The sequence below is a fragment of the Bacillus rossius genome, chromosome 6 (genome assembly GCF_032445375.1).
Source record: "Bacillus rossius redtenbacheri isolate Brsri chromosome 6, Brsri_v3, whole genome shotgun sequence".
NCBI lineage: Eukaryota > Metazoa > Arthropoda > Insecta > Phasmatodea > Bacillidae > Bacillus > Bacillus rossius.
The window spans coordinates 65,734,092-65,756,794 of NC_086334.1; the positions used below are offsets into that span (position 1 = coordinate 65,734,092).

Genomic DNA, 22,703 nt, shown 5'->3' on the forward strand with positions numbered 1-22,703 from the left:
TTCATAAAAAAAACTTTTAACCAATAGGCTGTTGAACGATAGCAAATCAATAGTATTTAGTGGCTAAAAAATCTGGATAATTTAATTAATTCATTAGATAATTCCCTAAATGAACGATGATTAGCAATAGAATGCTTTGAAAATTTTTACTTCAATTTTCCTTGAAAATATGCTGTTCATTGTTAACTATTTTTTACATCGAAAGCAACTAACTTTTCAGCAAATAAATTTACATCTGCATGGCCGCAAAGAATACGACGGTCAACACAATTTTTTTCAAAAGAATCTGTTGATTAGTCTAGGTGCAATGACGAGTTGAATTTAATACATTTTAGGCTTGGAATGCATGGCCGTGGGTGCTGTTATCACGCCGAGCCGCTAGGTAGCAGCACTGACGCTCTTCGCCCGCGCGGCTGTGCTATTAGTATAGAGCTGTCCTGTATTCTCCCTCTACAGTATTTGCTGTTACCACCCCTACCAGGAGACTCGATTCAGTTTGTCACCAGTAGCTCAGACGAGTACATATGGTCTTTGGAAGGGTATATGCAGTGGAACCTAACAGAAGTAAATGAAGATGCGGCAGATACGAAAGAAGAGTTAAGGTAAGTTCTTTTGAGTATAATATTTAAACATTCAAGTAAAATAAACTTTAATTAGAATTATGATTTTTCAGCCACGTTTATATGAAACTTAAATTAAGCTTAACCTTCTAAAAGCAAACATTTTATTTACCGGCAACATAAATAAAAAAATAATAAATACATTTACATAGGTACATGTATAATCAGGCCGGATGAATAAGATACGCAAGAAGCCAATGAAACTGAGCAAATGCTTCTTTTAGGACGTTCGTTTTTAAATAGGTACTGTTCAAAAAAACAAAAAAGGAATTTAGCCAACTTGCAATCTTCCTCAGTTCAGTGATTCCAGTTTAAATACGCGCCATGTACATCCCAGACAGTTATAGAACGTTGCAATTTTCTTGTAGAAGTGCGATTTAACGAAAAATCCTACGGTATGTTTTTTTTTTTTTTTGTGTTTTCATACACAACTGTGAAATTTTAGCTGCCCAAGAAACACAGAACTATGATGGATATAATTATTTACATTAAACTTAATGCGGAAATGTGAAGAAAAAAATAATTATAAATGCAAAATTTTTACTTTTGGGGTTGTAATGTCTTGCACGTAGAATTTTTGTAGACGGCAATAATTTCACGTTTTTTCATTGTATGGTTTGCAAATCCGGTCTTGCCGGTAGGGAGGTGACGAGTCAGGGGCAGTGGCAATTTAGGGATGTAGATAAATTTTGTGAGCGTGGTTAATGGCGGACGCTGTTTAGATTCTTTAATAATAATAAAAAAAAACTCATTCACACTTAACTGTAAAAATATCACTGCTTCTTGCTCTCTCACGCGCTTGCTCTTTGGAATAAGACAATTACTCTTGTTTTTAAGGCAATTTCGTAGTATCTTGTAGTGTATTACATAATAATTTTACATTATTTTATTTTAATTTGTTTTGGAAAACTTTAAATTCTGTGCATACAAAAAAATTCATATCGTTAAAACTCAGAGGTTTTAATTTTTTTTATATATTTTGCATAAAAAGAGTATCATTTTCGGTATAAACAAGTCAAAATGATAAAAAATATTTTTTTAAGATAATTTTATATACAATTAACAAAGGTTTCAACGCAGTTTTATTCATGGTATTTTATTACTGTGGTCCTTGAATTTTGTAAAACAATCGGTTACAAAATTTTTGAATTATTTTCACAGGAACGAAGAAAACTCATTATTAACATGGCATTCGCCATCACATAAACAGTTGCTGCAAACTGGCGGGAAATCATTTTAAGTTAGAATCCCAAGAGTAGATATTGTATAGGCCTATGTGTGCATTTGTATTTGTTCAGTTATTCGCATATACCATATAACATCGCTGGAATAAATATTATCGCTTACAGTAATTTCTAGGTAGATTTCAAAGAAATACCTACTACCTATTGAAGCCGTAGATAATGTTGCAAATTGCGGGAAATGTTTATATAGTTTTTCGTTTCATGGTCCATAGACCTCAAATACATCGTCAACTCACAAGTTTTTATATACATATATATATATGTGTGTGTGTGTGTGTGTGTGTGTGTTACATACACACGATAACTACAGCAATTTTTCACCTATCACTTCTAATATTATACATAAATTCTAGAAGGGGAAAATCTCGGTCGAGTTCGTTAATGGGCAATATCTAACCATAGGGGTAGAAACGTGGAAGGTTTTTCGAAAAGCAGAAAAATCGCTATAACTCCCATAATATAAAAAATATCACATCCGTTTGAATTAATTAACATTTTTAGAAGTATGTAATGCAATAAATTTTTGTCTTCGCTAATTTTTTATACGACCAACCGTAACTGCAGGGGGTTAAAAAAAACAAGGGTTGGAGGACATCAAAAATCATAGCCCCCATTTTAGGCACAACTTCGGAACCGACCGTGCGAATTTTTTATTCTAATAATTTTTATCTAAAACTTATGTCTAAAACATTTTTTGATTAGACGAACTGTTTATGAAAAGAGTAAAAAAAAGGGGGTTGATTATTAAAAAAATTCATAACTCCCTTAGAGGGAGCACTATCAAATCCGCCAAAACTGATTGTAAAACTTATAATTTTTGTCTAAAACTTATTTTTTAAAAAGACGAGCCAGTATTGCAAGGGGTTGAAAAATCAAGGAGTGAAGGGAAAAATATCATAGCTCCCTTAGTAGGCACAACATCGAATATGTTCAAATATTGTATTAATTTTATAATTTTTATTCAAAACTTTCATCTAAAACAATTTTTGAAAAGACGAACCATTATTGCAGGGTGTTGAAAAATAAAGGTGTAAAATAATTAAATTTATATTTTACTTAACATTTACACTATTGATTCTGTTTGGCTTCGTTGTAAAACCTTAAAGTTTTACCCAAAATTACATTTGAAAAAAAAAAATTGACCAACCATTACTGCAAGGGGTGGAATAAACAAGGGTTACAGGACGAAAACATTATAGCTCCCTTCACTGGCACAACATCGAATCCGTATGAACCTTGTATTTATATTTTAGCCTAAAACTTTTGTTTTGAACAATTTTTATTATAAGAACAACTGCCTCAAGGGGTTGAATAAATTATGGGAAAATTAAAAAAAAAATTCCAACTACCTTCTTGGGCATACCATCAAATCCGTTAAAATCGCGTGTAAATCTAATATTTTTTCCAAAAGTTCTGTCGAAAAACATTATTGATAATACAAACAATTGCTGCAAGGGGTTGAATAGGGGTTGAATTAACTTTGCTTTTAAATAAGAAAATAATTAAAACTTCTTTACTATGTATTCTATGGGATTAATGTTTGTTTTTGGTTACATTTAATATTGCTGCAAAGTTTTTCCTGAGTAAATTTTAGGTTACACGCTATTACTGCAAGGAAATAACAAGGATAGAAAGATTAAAAGTTATTACTTTTTTAAACAGATATTTTTATATAAATTTCACAATAATTTTAATGAAACTTTTGGCCTGAAAAGAATTTGACGAAAAACACTAAAAACTGAGTTTGGAAAAAAACAACATTAAATAGTATCAATTTATTCAAATTTATTTTTAACTATCTTAATATTTCCTTAAACCTTTGTCCAAAGAATATTTTTATACAACCACGTATTAGTGCCAACGATGTTACATAATTTTGAAGGTTAAAAATTATTACATAAGTACTTAGTAGGTTAAATATTAAATTCGTTTAGACATTCGATGCTGAATACACTGAGTTAAGGATGAACATTAAAAATATTATTTTTGTCTGGAATACGAGAAAATGTTTAGTCATTTTGCAATATTGGTGAACATATAACATATAATAGGGTGTTATGTACATTTAGTTTTTTTAAATGTTCTAGAAGTTTATAAAAGAATCCAAATAATTTCCACTTAGAAATCTACCTACTTCTTCCTGTAGGCTGTGCCGAAAGTTGTTTTACGTATCCCCTTCATCTGTCAAAATATACACTTTATTGGAAGTTATTATTTATATAGATTGGTCTTAATGCTTCGTTAAGGCCATGGTACAGTTTTATAAACGTAAAAGTATTCAAATTTCATACGAATTTTCTCTTAATGTCGCTAAAATATAACAGTCAACCTTTAAACTAACTAGATTTAAAATTAATGTAAACCTAACCTTACTTTTGCTTTCATAAGTATTGCATCAGGCTTATTATTTTCGAACATACGTTTTGTATTTCATGCATTTTTTTTATTATAATTACTCTCGTTTTATTTTCGTGTCAAGTCATTTTAATATTTTCGTACGAGGTCATGTTCGTACGACTGTCGTGAGACAAAAAATAAATAAAAACGGAATACCCCGGTATACCAATGAAACGAAATTGAGTTTTAGTAAAAACGACCACCTCAGAAACATTTACATTGCCAACATACAATAAAATAAACCAATTGTGCCTGATAGCAGGCTGACTGCTATCAGGTGGCTATCACAGGGTCGTAATGCGCAAGGGCGGGTTATATTCGTTGGGAAGCCTATCAGCTAGATAGTTATCAGCTATATTTAACCAGAGCCGGTAATATGGACTCTTAGTCTCTGATTTATTGAACTGTAATGTTGTTCACTTTTTAAAAATAACAGTTTTCAGGCTACACTATTTTAGAATGACAAAGCTATCATCAGCCTTCGTACCACTATCTGAAATTACAGACAGGAAACCTAATAAGGCGCGCCTCTCTCCTTTGCGAGAAATGTTCTTCTCTTTTGTATTGACTGCTTTTTTAAACTTATAGAAAGTGTTACTAGATTTTTAACGCCTTGTTGCCCGCTACTGTACTTTGCGTAAATCTGCGCAGTCCTTTTTTGTTTTGTCTTTAAGTATACCTATATGATATGACACGAAATTTCATAATGTGCAACAGTTGCTTCCTATTCGCACAAAAATTTTTCCCGTTTTTATTTTGTGTGTGTGTGTGGGAGGGGGGGGGGGGGGGGAGAGAGTCCAACCGGATATCTCCATACATGACCTGCAAAACTAATTCTGGACTAAAAGATGGAGAGAAGCCAGCAGCAAAAAAAAAATTATATGAGCCGTGCTTGGAGTGAGTTTAGCTACAGAAAGACTACCTAACAAGAGAAACTTAAAAGCATAAGAAATATTAGAACTTGTAGATCAACAAAATTTTATGAAAGATTCATATTAACTAATATTAATACACTTCCTCAATTGATGACATGACTAAATACATATTGCATTTTAACTTTACCTGTATGTTTTTTTGCAGAACTGGAACTGCTGTTAACTTCTGTTTGATTTTGTGGTTTGCATAATGCAAAGCATTTTGCTTTGCTTTTCTGACAAGATGATGAAGTAGTTTCTTATAGTCCAGTCATTATATACATTTGAAAATGCAAGTGTACCGAGAAAGCTGATTTTTGGATATGTTGTAGAGGGGGTTTAGAAAGGCTTAACTTCAAATTATCGACTAAGATTTCCCATGAGCTTCCGCCGCCATCTTGAAAGAAGGGTTAAATTTGGTTTTTCTCGATAACTCGGCTCTACGCAACGATACGAAAATTATGCTCATGTGTTTTATTATGTTGCTTTTTTTACGCTGAATAATTAAGATCATATAAATTTTCCATCTACCGTTGATCGTTGTTGAGATGTCGAGCGCGAAAGTGAAATTTGATATCAAGATTTTTTTTAGTTTTCTTTTTTCTTTTACATTTTTATGAGAGATATTGAGAAAATGTTCGAAATCAAACTTGTAGAGCATTTTAATATCTGCAAAGTGTTTTTTTCTTAATTTTTTTTAGAATAAATTACTACTTTTAGTGCGCCACAAATTAGGCAAGTCCGCGCGAAGTTTCGATTTCATATTAGCTTGCGCGGCTGTATATGTTGTAACAACTTGACGATTGTAAGGAAAATTATCAAGGTATAAAAAATAAATGATACAGAAAAATTATAAATCACTCGTATGAAATGTATCATGTTAATATATGTAGAAAATGAACATGAATGAAGTTCTCTTTTCAATATTTATATTTTTATTCGTTTCTATAGTCCCGGTTCACAGTCATCCTGGAAAACACATCGAGCTGATCTGATTCTACAACCACATGACGTGACTCTTCGATGTTCAATTCTATGTCATCATCATCCTAATGCAACAGGATGTCCATTTTGGCAACGTTGTTGCATGTTTGTCCAATAAAATTGAGGCAAATAATCGAGCAAGCGATTCCCGCTTTTCTATGCCCACAAGAAGCTTCGCATTTTCACTTGCACTTGCACGATATGAGCTTCGAAAGCTCAGGAAGCCCGGATTAAACAGTGTTAACATTTGGTTCAAGGCCATGACTTGTTCGTTGGCAACTCCATTTCTGAGGATCCTCATAAATTCCAAGCCACGTTTTCACATGATGATATGTACCAAGTAGCTATATGCTGGCGTGCGGCGCTTTTCGTCCGCGAGAGTTGTGATAGGTGGTCCAACTGATTTTTATTCACTGATTTAGCGAAGCAGTTGAATCGAAAACCATTTATGGAGTTTTCCTAGTTATTTCTGCCAAATAGCGGGATTAAGAATCGTTCTCCTATGGGATTCAGAATCTCCGGATCGAATTTTTCTTGTTTGAATAAGTGCACCGACGACCATAGTTCCGGATGCTACTCGAGAGTGTTTATGATTTTTGACTTCCCAATATTGAAATAGGACGATATAGAATCACAACCTCTAAAAGCATGAAGGGAAAGTGTGTTGCCGAGAACGGACTTATCATGTTTTATACTAGCCAGAGAGTAGAGTTTTTCGGATGTTTTTCCTTTTGCTAGTTTTCGGAAGTATATGTTTCTTGTGTCCTGTGCGAGTCCACAAAGTAAAACAAAAAATCAATGTCTTCACCGACGATTTCAACGGAGTCATAAAGTGATGCTGCTTTTATGGCCGTGGTTAAGATTAGTTTATCTGAGTCCTCAATGGCTTGTTCATTTGTAATTTCGGGTGTTGCAAAATAAAGGCGAAGCATTTGTATGGAATTATATGGAATTATCTTTGTGTCTCTTGCAAGAAACTTCTCCTGGCTAACTTTTGGAGTTGTAATCTCATCAAATGTAAATTCTGGCGATTGGTTTTTTTCTTGAACGTCATTGACTTTCCGAATTTATGGTTCCCGTGATGCTCATATTTTGTGGATGACCGTCGAATAAAATTTTGACGTTCTCTCCAAACTGTTTTTGCACGTACTCAATGTATTTCTGGCAAATGAGACCAAATGATTCGCACGTCCCCAAACAACTTTGTGCATAAGAAAACCACCGTCAATTATCTGAAGATGTCTGTTAGAGAATTGTAAATTTTCCTTTAAAGGTTTGAAAGCATTATATAATGATGACTTCTGTCCCTTTCCGTATTCCTTCTTCGGGGCCTGTCTGGCGTGCGCACTTGCCGACTTCGCGGCGCGCTACGAGACGTAATTTTTGTCTAAAAAGAAAAAAAGGACAGTGTAGGCATTAAGATGCTCTACCAGTTTGATTTCAAACACTATCGATATCTATCACAGGAAAGAATAAAACTGAAAAATAAAATCTTTATCTGTCAATGTTACACTTTTGCGCTCGATATCTCAACGATCAATGGTGGTTAAAAAATTCATATGATCTTAATTGCAAAGCGTAAAAAAGAAACAAATAAATAATAGTTTAAAAAACTATAAAACACGCTTTATATAGAAAACCAAACTAAAAAATAGAAAATAAATTTTATTAAATTTGAATTAAGAATAGTGTAAAAAATATAAATAAATATAAATTAATAATAGTGTATACAAGAAAAAATGTATTTTATTTAAAAAAATGTGGGGTGCTTTTTAATTATCGAAATGATAATCCTTCTACTCATATATGTCAATAAAATATTTATAACTATTAACACCATGCATCCCATGCTTTTTTTTTAATAAAATACATTTTTTCTTATATACACTATTATTAATTTATATTTATTAACATTTTTTACACTATTCTTAATTCAAATTTATTAAAATCTATTTTCTATTTTTTAGTTTGGTTTTCTATATAAAGCATGTTTTCTAGTTTTTTAAACTATTATTTATTTTCTACTTTTTAGTTTGTTTTATTTATAATATAAAGTGATACTTCTTTATCGACGTATGAAAGAAATTTTATAACAATGTAAAAAAAACGATAGTTATTATATCAATTTACTATTAAAGTATATTTGAATAGATATTGGCTGCAGTTAAAATAAAATCGATAAATATTGTTTTATCTCAGAAGTGTCTCTAGATGTGGCTCAATTTTTTATTTTTATTACATGACATTACTATTAAAGTGAATTTGAGTAGATATTGGCTGCTTCTAAAATATATATCCAATATAGCGTGTTGAAGAACTACAGTACTCAATAATTTCAATATCCTGCTATGAAAATTAATATATTCGGGATATCATTTATGTCAGCATATCTGATGGGTGACCATCCTTTGTTTGCAAATGTCTCACAAAAATTTTTTCTCCCATTTGTTCCAGTCCGATTACACTGTAAGTTTCATTTGCATGCAGTTGTACCAAACTACACTGGAGTATTCTAAGAAATTTTTTAAATTTTCTATTTTCTTTTTATCTTATTTGATTAGGAAACGTTCACATTCTTTTTTTAAATCTTTAATCCACTGGTAACTGGTAAGCATTTGAGTTTCTGCCCGTGAATTTCTCAATCATGAAATCTTTTTGCAATTTGCCCTAAATTTTGAGTTTCAGATATAGATTTTTTTCTTCAAGAAATTTTTCTAACAGTTTTTCCAATATTTTATTTGATCCACTAGGTATAGATTCAGCACTTTTTGTCTTTTCCTCAATTTCTTCCAGGTAAAAATCCTTAAACTGTAAGTTTTGCTCTCTATCCAAATATGTTTTTGATATATCATCTGTCAAACGTATCCATATTTTCCGTGTTTGATGTCTTTTATTTAATGATTTACTGACCTTGGCATAGTTTGGAGTATTTGTAACTGCTTGGTGTAGATTTGCAGGTTGGTGTTCGAGTGGAATTTCAAAAATCTGCCCATCAGGTGTAGTTATTGAGGTTATGCATATGATGTTTGATTTCCCATCTGCTTTTGGTTTCACAGCAAAATCAAATCTCAATTTTTCTATGTTTCGTGAAATATTTGCAGAAAATGTTGTTTTATAATAATGTTTCACTCTTGGTTAAGTGGTAAAATGAAACAAAGACGTAATTGTGTTTCTCTATTTAACGAAAGAAACAACATTTAAAGCCCTTATTTCAGTTTTTTTTTTTCATATTTTTACAAATATAGATAATATTTTCTTCAAGAAAATATACTGTTCACATTATACATAACCCACTCTCACTTTTAATTTAATTAAATGTCACAATATTTAGTAGGCTTTGTTTATATCGCGCCAAGGACAAACTGAAAGAAAAGAGTTCGCACATTGTAAAGAAAACCATTTCGCTCATGTGCGAACTGTTTTCTTTCAGTTTGTCTTTGGCGCGATGTAAACAAAGCCTGAAATTATATAAATTGACAAAAATCTAATTTTGCAAATTGAATAATGGAATAATCTTATCAAATTAGTGTAGTGTCATCGGTCCTCGATAAATCTACAAAGTTTGAATGAAATCTCGCCGTTTAAAGTGGGTCATAATCGCACCCAAAGGAGTCGGTTACAAACATACATACAAACATACAAACAAACATACAGGTGAAGCTAATATAAAGCGTGTAAAAAGTACACGAGAACAATTTTCATATCGTGACATACAGTCGAATTATCGAGGAAAAAACCAAATTTAACCCTTTTTCAAGATGGCAACGAAAGCTCATAAGAAATCTTGGTCAACAATTTGAAGTTAGCATTTCTGAGTCCCCTCTACAACATATCAATAAATCAGCGTTTTCGGTTCACTTGAATTTATATGCCCTTTTTTCTGATGTAATAACTGGACTATTACCAGAGAGATCAAATTAGTAGATATCAAGCGATGAATGCCGTTAGCTACTCCATATTATTTTCTTGCAGTATGCATTAATGGCTACAAAAGTATGTGTTCTATAACATTGATAAGAAATGTAAAATTAAATGTTGTAATGCAGGAATTAAATATTTTAAGTTCTCACAGAAATTTCTTTTCTATTCCAGAACGTTGGTCGGATACTATCAAATGGACACTAAAAGGAAAGGAATATTGCATTGCAAAGAAAATGGCTGTGGTTTCTTCACGTCCTCACCCCTGCTGTATGTGCGACACTTTTCAGTTTTCCACAAGTCTGCACATACAACTCACTTCAGTTGTGGTAAAGTTATGTGTCTTCGGGAATTTAGGTGCTACAGTTCATTCGTAACTCACATATCAAGAGATCATCGGCAGCCAAAAGTTAAGAAATTATTAGTTTCAAGCGCTGCTTCTAATTTTTCATGTAATGTTTGTACGGGATCGTTTTTATCCTTTCATCTTTTAGTCAGTCACCTTAAAACACATTTGAAATGCAGAAATGAAAGAGTGATGTGCCCCTACAATGGTTGCTATAAATCTTACACTATTGCATCATCATTCTCTGCTCACCTGTCAAGATATCACAATTCTCAGAAACCTGAGCGAACAATAAATACTTATGTAACTTTAGAGAGAGACATGCCTAACGAAGAAAATGTGGATGATCCCAGTGAGTTTTGCGTGCCTGATACACATGGCGATGACTACACCACTGCTGAAAACAGCTTTATTGGCATGGGTACAGCTGAAACTCACCAGATGCCAGAGCAGTCACTTACTAAAAGCTTAGCTCACTTTTGTTTCGTGCTCGTGTCGAAACTAAATATCCCAGAAAGATCTGTGCAACTAATACTTGACAAGTTTACTTCAGTCATGGATTTTTCACTTGATTTATTCAAATCTGAATTGGAAAAGAAACTAACAGGCATGATTGATACTAAAACATTGAAAAAAGTTTTGTATGAAGTGTTTAGAAACAACAATGACATTAACACTATACTGACACCAAGAAAAGGTCCTCTTCGTAGTTCTTATTCAAGAAGAAAATATTTTGAATCCAACTTCAACTTTGTTTCTCCTGTTGGAGTGCGACTGGGGTTTAATAAATATAATGAGGAATGTCACATGCACTACATTCCTATATTACATTCATTGAAAGCAATGTTGTCAAACGAGGCAGTATACTCGCAATATCTGCTAACTACCATTAATGAACCCAATTCTATTGAATCGGAAAGTAATATTGTACTAACAGATACCAAAGATGGAACAAAAATTAAAAACCATCCACTATTTTCCAATAATTGTGAAGCTTTACAGGTAGTCTTATTCCAGGATGAATTTCTTGTGGCCAATCCTCTCGGCTCAAGCAAAAAAGATTTGAAAATGTTGGAAGTTTATTTTTGTCTGGGCAACTTACCGCCATGGAGTCGTTCGAAAGTGGATAGCATTAAGCTAGTTTTGCTCTGTAGGTCGAACGATTTAAGGTATTTTGGCACTGAAGTTATTTTCGCAAGATTAATCAATGATTTGAAGGAACTAGAAAATGTAGGCATTGAGATTAAAGGCAAGGCTATTAAAGGGTCAATTACCTACATTGCTGGTGACAACTTAGGCAGTCACTTAATCGGAGGGTTTACAGAGAACTTTAGTTCTGCACACTATATATGTCGCTACTGTAACATCAGCAGAGAAGATCACGAGTCTGGCATTAAATGTGGTGAAATAAGGACGCAAGAAACATATGACTCAGCAGTTAAAATTCTGGAAACTAATAGTTTGGAAAATGTCGAAGGTATCAAATCGAATTCTGTGTTTAACTCTCTTCGTTATTTTCATGTGGCAAATGGCTTACCACCTTGTATTGCTCATGACATATTTGAAGGCATAGCTCAATATGATTTGCCACTTATTCTGCATTCATTTGAAGACAAAGGTTGGATTTCATTCGAAATTCTGAACAGGAAAATAAAAAAATTTAAGTACAAAAATCATGAGGTAAATAATAGACCCTGCCAGATTGCGCATAAAGGAAAAAGATTAGGAGGGCAAGCAGCACAAACTTGGACACTTATTCGCATGTTACCGTTTATAATCGGAAACAGAATACCTGATTACTCTCATTTAGCATGGAAACTTTTTCTTCTCTTACTGCAAATGTGTCAAATAATAACATCTCCAAGATTGAACATGCAGATAGTGGGACTTCTGGCAGAAATAGTTACTGAGTATAATGACACTAGGAAGACCCTATACCCTGACGAACGACTCAAGCCAAAACATCATTATATTTTACATTATCCCAGATTGACACTGATGTACGGACCACTAGCCTTGCTCAGTACATTGCGGTTCGAAGCAAAACATAGGTGTTTCAAGAAATGGCAAGTGATTTCAGGAAATACGAAAAATGTCACCAAAACCCTAAGTTACAAACACCAATTACTAATGGCATCATATTCTGAACAAAGTGTCATCAATGAATCATCTGTGAACAATGGAGTGCCATACAAACCTGTACTATACAGTGATGATTTTAATAAATGTATCGAAGATGCAACACTGCATATTGTTGATCTTGTGGTTGGAGTGTCTTGTACACATAAAGGAACAATATACAGGTCAAGTGATGTCATTGTTTTGAAGTCTCGATTGGTTTTGAACTTAATAGTAATAGAAGCCTTTCTGCAAACAGTCAACAGAGAAGTATTTATTATTGGTTTTCGTGCTACAGCACATCATCAACAAGATTTAGGCGTGCATAAGGTTGAAAAGGAAGAACAAATGGTGTGTATTTCAATTGAAATGCTTCAAGATAACGAACCCTACGCAATTTACGATGACCTTGGCTACCCGGCTATTGTTCTGAAACATCTAACCAGCTAGCTGAATTCACGTATGTACAATTTGATATTAATTTTTAAGACCTATTTGTTGAACAATGTTTCATGAATGTTAATCCGACCATTTTTCTCAGTGGTAACAAGCTTTGACAAGTAAACCTAGAGTCTGATGAGTTAAATTGTAAACCGAGTCAGTGTGGTAATTAGTAGGTACCTCATTCTTCTGGTTGTAGAATGGATGATGTGTTGTCCTTTCACCACACGAGTAAAACTCCTGAGAATCACTTTATCATGATAAAGATAAACTCGTGGAACTTTTTTATTCTTTCCTTAGTGTTGAAGGGCCCACAGTGTTGCGAACATGCTGGACTTAACATAGTAATTTTCACTAATTTTGACACCACTATGATGCATTTCGTATACTTATTTCTTTGTCTCGGAAAAATTCCGGGGACGAAGTAAATAAATTATTGTTGACTTCTGTGATGACATCATTACTTTTACAACATTAAGGGCTGTTTCTTCACTATCAAGATGGGCATCCATCCAAAAAGCCTTAAATGAGTAACGTGAAAATAGGGTTTTAATTGTGTTGTGACAAAATAAAAAATACTATTTTCTCCCATTTTTCCTAGAGTAAAAGGCCTAATAGATTTTAGCCCATTTACATGTAGGGGTTTGCCGAGCCGAATATCTGTAATCAAGCTTTTCTATTTACTGTTCCTAAAAATCATAATAAAATATATACATATTTTGTGAGTACAACTTTTATAAACCTTTAAGCAACAGTCTCAATTACAAACCATTTAAGGTGTTGAAAGGTATAACTTACATGTTTTTATAAAGTCCAGACAAATTTGCATGCTGTACTTGGTACTGTAGTCCTTATGGCTTGATATTTTTGTGTGATAGTTATAAAACCAATTATATTAAGTAACAATATGAATCCCATTATTTACAGTACATTATTTATTGTGTAATCATTTAACTACATTTATAAAAATGGAAATATGAATTTTATTAAACTCTGTGTAATAATTTTTAAATGCTAATAAGACAGCTGTTTTCGACTACCTAAAACAACAGTTAATATTTACATTAACTTAAATATTGTAGTGAAGTAAAACACACATGTTTGCTGACACAAATTTAACACTTACTTTATTTAAAAATTTATTTTCGCTAACAATAATTTTATTTTTTTTTCAGATGGAAGAAGTCTTAAACTTTTTTAAGTCAATTGTAATGACAGTTGATGAAAACTTATTAAAGATGAAGTTGGAAGAAATAGGAGTCACAGAAATGGATGATCTTCAATTCATTACATGCGAGAAGCATTTAGTTCCTCCGCTGAAATTGGTGTCAGCACTGAAAATGGATAGAGCCATAGTGAAGAGACTACCACAGGAAATAGTCTGTACTCCAGACGTACCTATGAAAAGCATTCCATCAACTTCTGATACAACACAAAATAATGCACTGTTTTGGCCAAACGAGGATTTGTCATTTCACCCTGTGAGCAGCACGCCTAAGAGAGAACTGCAGAATTTTGTTATTCCCTACCATAAGTTTCCCCCAGTTATCATTGAATCCATGAAAGACAAAAAACCTCTCGAAAAGCCATCTCTCCTTAATGTTGCTGTCAGGATCATTTCTAATGAAGTACATGCCATTTGCAAACATCCAGGTACTGCATTTTACGAATCTGTAGCTAAAGAGATGGTGGGAAAATACCCAGAAACATTTGGCTTATTTTAGACAATGGCGACATGTTAGGGGAGGGACATCATCTTCTGCAACGGAAATTTGAGGATCGTTTCCGAAATTTAAATCGGGGACAGAATCACAAATCCATTGATGATGATGAGGAAGAGGAAACGCCCAAAAAGCGGCCACCCACCAAGAAGGACACCTACGGGTGCGTAAATTTTATGCCAAAGGAGCTACCCGCCAACGAAAGTCCTCAAACACAAGAAGATAAGCGCCTGTGGCTTATCGAAGAGTATAATAAACCAAGCTCGTTGCGGGATCAAACGAAAGTTACAGAATTCATGATGTTGACGTACCCTACTCAAAGGGCTACCATTGTGAACAGGTATTATAAGGATGTATACAAGCATTGGCCGTTTCTTTGCGAGGTAAGTGCAAGTAATGTTTTATTTGCCAATGTACAGTACAGATTTCAATAATACATTTAACAGATTTTTCCTTATTCGCGAAGGTTTTTTCTATTCGGTTCTTGTATATCAAGTGCATTTCGTATTATGTATTGTGATTTTTAAAGGACATTTGTTATAATGACAATTTGCTAATTTAAGTAACTTCTTTGGGCATATGTCAGAGCATGCCAGATAGTTTTCTGGTTTTTCTGTGACATGTGCCATATGGGTTTATCCTTTGTTTGCATTAGCGTATATCCAAAAAAAGTTATTTTATTAGTGAAGTATAATTTGTATTAAAGGTTTTGTCAGCACGTATAGTGTTAACATGTATCACATATTAATTATGTTTATTTATATTAATTAAATTTTGATTTTGATTTGAGTGCCCCAAACAGCCACATTTCTTTTGTGGAGAAATACTTAAAGTATGAACTGAAGAAAAAATTGGCCATATCCGGTTTTAAGGAACAATCCCAGCACTTGTCTGAAGGAAACCGTGGAAATCCGAAATCAGGATGCATGTCCTACGTGTTACCATTACGCCACCTCGCTGTCAATATTTTAACCCTTTTATAAATAAAAATTGTAATTTATCTACATTTAACAATTTAAAAAGATCAGAAAACTTTATTAAAAATACTACACATACTTGAAGACATCTTACCAAGTGGTTCCCCATTTAAAAAAATGTTGGTACAGCTTCAGATGTTTGGTACAGCACTGTAATATAACTTATTTTTATGTTTTCCTGTTATTGTTTTTGGGCTTTTCAGAGAGAACACATTGAGCATCATTTCAAATGCCTGATGGGATTTGATTTATTCCAAACTGCGGAGAAGTCTTTGGAAAGTTTAATGCCACTGATGGTTAAGTATTATTCGTCAAAGGTTTACTGTGATGGTAAAAAACTGACGCAAGAGAAAAAGACTCTTAGGGACCAAATTATACACATCGAGAAGCACTGTTGTAACAGTAAGGAAATGTTGGTCCCAGTAATAGAAATATTGATTGAGTTGTGGAAACAAGACAAACAAGAAGTTTTCGTTACTTATGAGGTAATACATCTTTCAAAGTTTGTATTTGTTAGAATATTGCAAATTTTAACTTCTAATATATAATTTATGATAAGTATTTTATTTATTTGTTTTATATTTTTGTTCCGATGATACTTCATGGAGTCAACGCTCCGGGATATAGAACATGTCATGTTTTACTTGTAGATCACCTATATATAAATATGTAAAGACATTACTATTTACATAAAATACAAGTTTACAATAATCTTAATATTATATAAAAAACAGAACAGGTTACACACTTAAAATGTATATGTTATATTATGCAAAACATGAAGCAGTAGTTATGACAAGTCCATTCATCAAAATAACAGTTATATTACTGTGTTAGCTAACAAATTAAAGAAATCCTTCAGAGAGTAGGAGGAATGTTCTATAAGTATAAATTTCCTTTTTTTTTAACTCGTAAACTGTTTATGTTAGTTATTCTCTGTGACGTTAAGTTGTAAAATTTTACTCCCACGTAATTTAGTCATTTTTCAAATTGCCTAATTTTATGTTCTAATTACTATCCTCAATTTACTAGCATTTCTGGTATTAAGCTAGCATTTCTGGTGTCAACGAGTTTTAAAAATTAAAACTTCATTGATTTCAAATGTTTTGTTTATTGCGATTTTATGCCATTGTTGGACCAATGTTGTCTTGTCTCCAAATGTTACTTATCGTAGCTTTATTAATACGTAACTTAAATTGTTAAAACTGGAAAACATATAATATGGTTGAGCAAGTATTTTAATGTGTAATTAAAACAAAATTAGTGTATAGAATGTTTTATGTTTTAGATTAAAATGCTAAACATAGTATCATTTTATTTATAGGAAACAACTTCTTCTGCTGAGGTAGAAGCAGCAGCAAAACAGCCACATCCACACATTTCTATACTTGGCAACAGTGCACAATGCTTGGTGACCATGGAAAACTTCAGCATGATACCAGTCATGCCAGTGTATGATGCTCTTCTGATTACATTTGCACTCTATTATGTTCATTCAGTGGCATATCCTCCAAAGTCAGCGGCTGTATGGGAGTTTATACAAAGGTAATAAATGAAATTTGCGCTTTTTTATTGCTGAAGGTGAGAAGGAACAGTAAAATATGCCAATTTTCGCCGACAATAATTTGTAAACTTAGGGTTTTGTTACGAAGTCAGTCAGCTTAAATCAATCATTTTTTTTCAAGTATAAAATACCTTTTAAGAAAACGTTATTAGTAGGCTTACCTGTACCTATATATGTTAAATAAAAAGAGATAATACGTTTGGGAAAGATTTTTGTTAAGTAATGAGAGGGCATAAGTATATTATTCCTAACGATGCAACCTAACTGCATTGGAAGGACATGAGTTCACTGACTAATGCCTTTTCATAACTAAACGTAATTTTCTGAAGCTGGTAAACATTTTTCTTTGCACCAGATAGTGCCTTTCTATAAACAAAATATGGGCCTACATCCAAAGACCATAATTTTCCATGGAACTCGTTTTTTTTCTTCAAGATTTTATAAATGGGCATGCATAATTTATCTTGCTAGTGACATGTCTTTACAATTGTTATTAAATAGCTTAATTCGTGACCGGTATTGAAACATGTTTACGTTTCGTATATCGAACTATTGTGACATGAATCTGATTATTATATTATTTTAACCAAAGGTATATAGTATTGAATATGACAGCTAAGCATATAGTTTCGATTTAGCTGTTTTATCACTTACTATCTTGAGGTAGAAATCAAGTGATGTCACATGTCGGTACTAAAATAAAATGTTTAGGCCTATATTCTGTTACTCAATTCTCGCGGCGGTCGGATTCTGTCGGGAAAAGAGAACTGTAAGTGAAGTCCGAGCCCCCGAGGCACTGGCTGAACCCTGCGAGAGGTCTGGAGAAAATGTTAAATTATTTTTTTTATTTAAGTCCCCCGCCTCGAAAGGGAGAATAGGAGGGACGATAAGGAAAGAGTTTCCAGGATAATAGTCACCCTCCTCGGCCGTTGGAAGCTTCGGTGAAAATGGTCAAGGAGCTCCCAGATTCCCAAGCCCAGCAGAATATCAAAATTGGCCCAAATGATTTTAGCAATAAATCAAATGAATTTTATAAATTTAATAAATAACTATACCAATTTTAAATTATATTTTATGTTATAATAAACTACATACATTATACAAAATTAAATAATATTTTATTTTAAATTTCTATAATATTTTATTAACATATTTTAATTAATATAACAAATTAACTAAATTAATGAAATTATAACTAAAGCAATCGGCCCTCCCAATAATCTTAATAAAAAAATCCCTTTCAGCACAGCCTACAGGCGAAGGTAGATTTCAAAGTATAGATATTGAGACATAAATGCAAATTTTTATTTCAGAAATAATTCGTCTAATCAAACAATGTTTTGGACAAAAGTTTTAGATAAAAATTATAAGAATAATACAAAATTTGTTTGGATCTGATGTTGTACCTACAATGGGAGCTATGATTTTTTTGACCGCCAACCCTGGTTTTTATAACCCCTTGCAATACTGGCTCGTCTCAACACATGTTTTGGACAAAAGTTTTAGATAAAAATTATAAGAATAATAAAAAATTTGTTTGAATCCGATGTTATGCCTACAATAAGAGCTATGATTTTTTGGTCCGCCAACCATTGTTTTTATAACCCCTTGCAATACTGACTCGTCTCATCAAAAAATGTTTTGGACAAAAGTTTTAGATAAAAATTATAAAAATAATACAAAATTTGTTTGAATCCCATGTTATGCCTACAATAAGAGCTATGATTTTTTTGTCCGCCAACCATTGTTTTTATAACCCCTTGCAATACTGACTCGTCTCATCAAAAAATGTTTTGGACAAAAGTTTTAGATAAAAATTATAAAAATAATACAAAATTTGTTTGGATCCGATGTTGTGCCTACAACGGGAGCTATGCATTTTTTTGTCCGCCAACCATTGTTTTTTCAACCCCCTGCAGTTATGGTTGGTCTTATAAAAAATAGCTAAGACAAAAAAGTTTTGTATTACTTCTACAAATTTTAATACGTTCAAACGGACGTGATGTATTTCGTATTATGGGAGTTATAGTGATTTTTCTGTTTTTCGAAAAACCTTCCCCATTTCTACCCTTTTGGTCAGATATTGCCCATTAACGAACTCGACCGAGATTTTTCTCTTTTAGAATTCATGTATCAGTTTAGAAGTGATTGGTGAAAAATTGCGGCAGTTATCGTGACCACAAATTTGTGATATATATATAATTTTGTTTTGACGATGGATTTGAGGTCTATGGACCATGAAACGAAAAACGTTAAACATTTCCCACAATTCGCACCATGGGTACGGCTACAATAGGTAGTATTTCTTTGAAGTCTACCTAAAACACATCAAAAACCACCATAACTCTTTTCCCATCCTATCCTAAATAAACGAAACTTTAGGTGCGGGTTGCTATGCACCCTGTACCCCTAGACAAATGACAAACACAAGGAATTAATTTAGAATAAATATTAACATATACAAATTCGCACTCCCTTATATTCCAATTCCTATCTTACCATAACCCCATTTCATATACAAAACAACTTCACGCAGTTTTTATTTATAATTTTTAAATGCTTGGCTTCATAATAATAAAATCAAACTAGTAAATAGTAAATTTAAAAATAAATATAAAAAAACTAACAAGTACACTATACCAATACAAACAGCATCAATACATTGACGAGAACACGTAACAAGTAATAAATCAAACATACATCACAAAAAATACACTACGATATACACAAATTTCCATAACACGAACAAGAAAACAATTACTGGAAAAGGCAAGGAAGCCGAGCAGCGCAAGAAAGGGTCCGGTAAATTTTTTTTTATAGGCCAAGTTTGATGTAGTACCATACTTAAATTCACCGGAACTTTTAAATAATTCTCATTTTATTTTATGTTGGCAGAAGGTATTTAAAAACTAAATGAGAAAATTATTTAAAAGCATAGTTGCAGGACCTATGGTTAAGTAGGGTAAGGGAAATTTCAAACTTTTTTTTACTGAATTTATTATCACTAGCAGTGCAAATTTAAGTTGAATGTGGAAACAACCTTGCAAAAAAAAAAAAGGTATCGCTTTATTCCAGGCAAGTCGGGTAAAGCGTGTCTGATGCTCTATACCTAATAAGCGCCCCAATGATATTTTTTACCCTACGGTTAAGATTAAAGTACAAGACCCCGTTTAAACCTGCATCGCATAAAATGTGTCATAAATATTATTTATATATTATATAGAATATTATATTTAATTTTTTATTATTTTTATTTATTATATATTATATGTCTATGACATGTTTTTCATTAGATTAAAAATTAAGTTTTTAAGGAGAATTTTTCCGTTTATACATTGAAATATACTAAGTAATAACCCAAATATAACTCCAAAAGTACTTATTGTCTTAGATATGAATAACATAACACATGTCTTCGCACCCGTATGAAATTTAGATGTTAATATTTTAAATAATTAAAATTCATATGTCACAGTTTTGTTTTGTTTATGGCTTACAAATATTCTTTTTTCTTTAGAATCATCTGAACTTAACATGAGTCTTACATGTTAACGCAATAAAAATTTACACACTTACTTTACTTACGATTGAAATTAAAGTGAACGTTTCCATTATAGAATAAAATAAGCATTTTTTTCCCAAAATAATTAATATATGCCTAGCTTATTTGGCACTTTCGTATTATCGACTACAAAAAATGTCACATTTACTGTAGCATTCTTTTAAATATTTCTCCTATGTGGTGCTTATGGATCCCTTATATAAAAATAAATTTCGTATAATAAAATTCCTTTTATTTTTACAAAGTTTGTTAATTTATTAAATCTCTTAACACTTGTTACTGTGGCGGAAATGAATTCTTTATTTTATTTTATAATGGTGTGATTTTTTTATGTTCTAGAGTTGTCTTCAAAATTGATGGCGAGGGATCTAAGGTGAAAAGGATTAAATCGTCGCCAGCTACTGTCAACAGTCGAGTGGCAACTCTTCTTCAATCCTTGAGACAGTTCAAAGAAACTTGGAAAATTTAAAAAATATATATATATATATATATATTTTAACAGTTATGGTTGAAAGTGTTTGATATTTATTTGCTGGACTGTTTTGAGTTAAATATGTAAATAGTATATTATTCTTGCTACATCAAAATTGTACCGATATGAATACAGATATTAAAATTTTTTTGTAAAATACATCTTCAATTACCAATTGAATAAATACTACTATGTTCAAATAAATGTTTATCTCAAAAATATTTAAGCAGTATTTTTCTATGATACACTCTCAATTATTCTTGCGTCGATTTTTACATTGATGCGGGAAATCAACTAAGACAACTTACTTACAAAATACTTTAATAGTTCAAAGAATTTATTAGTGTTTCAGATGGATGTCTGAAATCTTTATAAATTAATGTGAAGCCTTATCAGAATAGTAAATTGACAGTAATCTGAGGTTAAGACCATGTTGCTTTAACTTCATAATCGTAAGGTTCTGCAACAAAAATCACCGTACTTGGTTAATGTAGACACCTTTAATAATTAATTATTAAATGTGATTTGTAGACATTAAAAACACTAAAGTACATATTAATACATCAAAAAGTATTAATGCAGTTGTAATTTAGCTTGAAAATTACAACTAATAAAAGGCGTCTTTCTTGCACTAAACAGTCGAATTTGCAGCGACAGCAAAAACGTTAAGTAATATAAAGTTACAAAAATAGTTATTATAAAACAAACATTCTTAACAGCTTGTACTAAACGTAATAGTTGTTATTTCACATAACGTATCCTTTTGTTACCTAATAATGATAAAAATTAAATTTTTAAAAACAGATTGTTATTTTGTTAGCACTTCAGCCTTTTTTATGGGCATATGTTGAAAAAAGGTTTTGTTCTGGCTGTAAAGTTGGTTCTTTCTACTTTGTCAGTTCAGTCTACAAGAAAAATTTTACACTTTAAATATGCTTTTGTAAGATAACATGGAATATTTGTTAAGCAGAAAGTTATCAGGCGAGTAAATGTAGCATTTTCCCCCCTGTATTCAAAATTGTAACTTAAAAATCCTTTTAAGAGTTTTCACTAAGATAGTAAACATTATTTTTTCAAATATTTTGTGTTGTTTATATGAAGGGCATAAGAACTGTCAGCTAGAAAATTGAAGCATTAAAATTTCTTTAAAGATATTGGTGCAGTTTATTATAATAAAGCAGCCATAAAAACCAAGTCTAGGTATATTACTACCATGCGATTTCAGTATAGATTTCCTTTTTAACATCCTTAAAAACTCTAGAAATGTCAAACAGCTGTAGAAAATTAATGTTTACAAAATAAAGTGATTTTTTAGTAACATATCAAACAAGCAGAGACAACAAATATTGAAAAAATCTACAATCTTTTGTGTATTATTTTGATATGTATGAAAATGAGAATTGAGCAGTTTTTTAATAATGGTTA

At 32.1% G+C, this 22,703-nt stretch overlaps 1 protein-coding gene across 3 annotated transcripts; it reads left to right on the top strand.

Annotated features, from left to right (window-relative positions):
• The first annotated feature begins 316 nt into the window (after window positions 1-316).
• On the top strand, window positions 317-21,404 carry LOC134533272 (uncharacterized). 3 transcript variants are annotated; one of them, XM_063370718.1, is made up of 6 exons: window positions 317-602; window positions 10,252-13,001; window positions 14,158-15,086; window positions 15,884-16,165; window positions 17,005-17,225; window positions 21,146-21,404. In XM_063370718.1, exons 3-6 carry the CDS (start codon window positions 14,718-14,720, stop codon window positions 21,273-21,275), a joined length of 1,002 nt encoding a protein of 333 aa, XP_063226788.1. In that variant the 5' UTR covers window positions 317-602; window positions 10,252-13,001; window positions 14,158-14,717; the 3' UTR covers window positions 21,276-21,404. The 3 variants fall into 2 exon arrangements, 2 of the variants coding, with proteins under 2 accessions (XP_063226788.1, XP_063226787.1); XM_063370717.1 differs by lacking the exons at window positions 15,884-16,165; window positions 17,005-17,225; window positions 21,146-21,404 and having other exon boundaries at window positions 14,158-15,274.
• The last annotated feature ends 1,299 nt before the right edge of the window (window positions 21,405-22,703 follow it).

Bases quoted from the DNA above. Each gene is read 5' to 3' on its own strand.
- LOC134533272 (XM_063370717.1), top strand. From the start codon at position 343: ATGCATGGCCGTGGGTGCTGTTATCACGCCGAGCCGCTAGGTAGCAGC. The intron at 603-10,251 runs GTAAGTTCTTTT...TTTCTATTCCAG, and splicing joins GATACGAAAGAAGAGTTAAG to AACGTTGGTCGGATACTATC.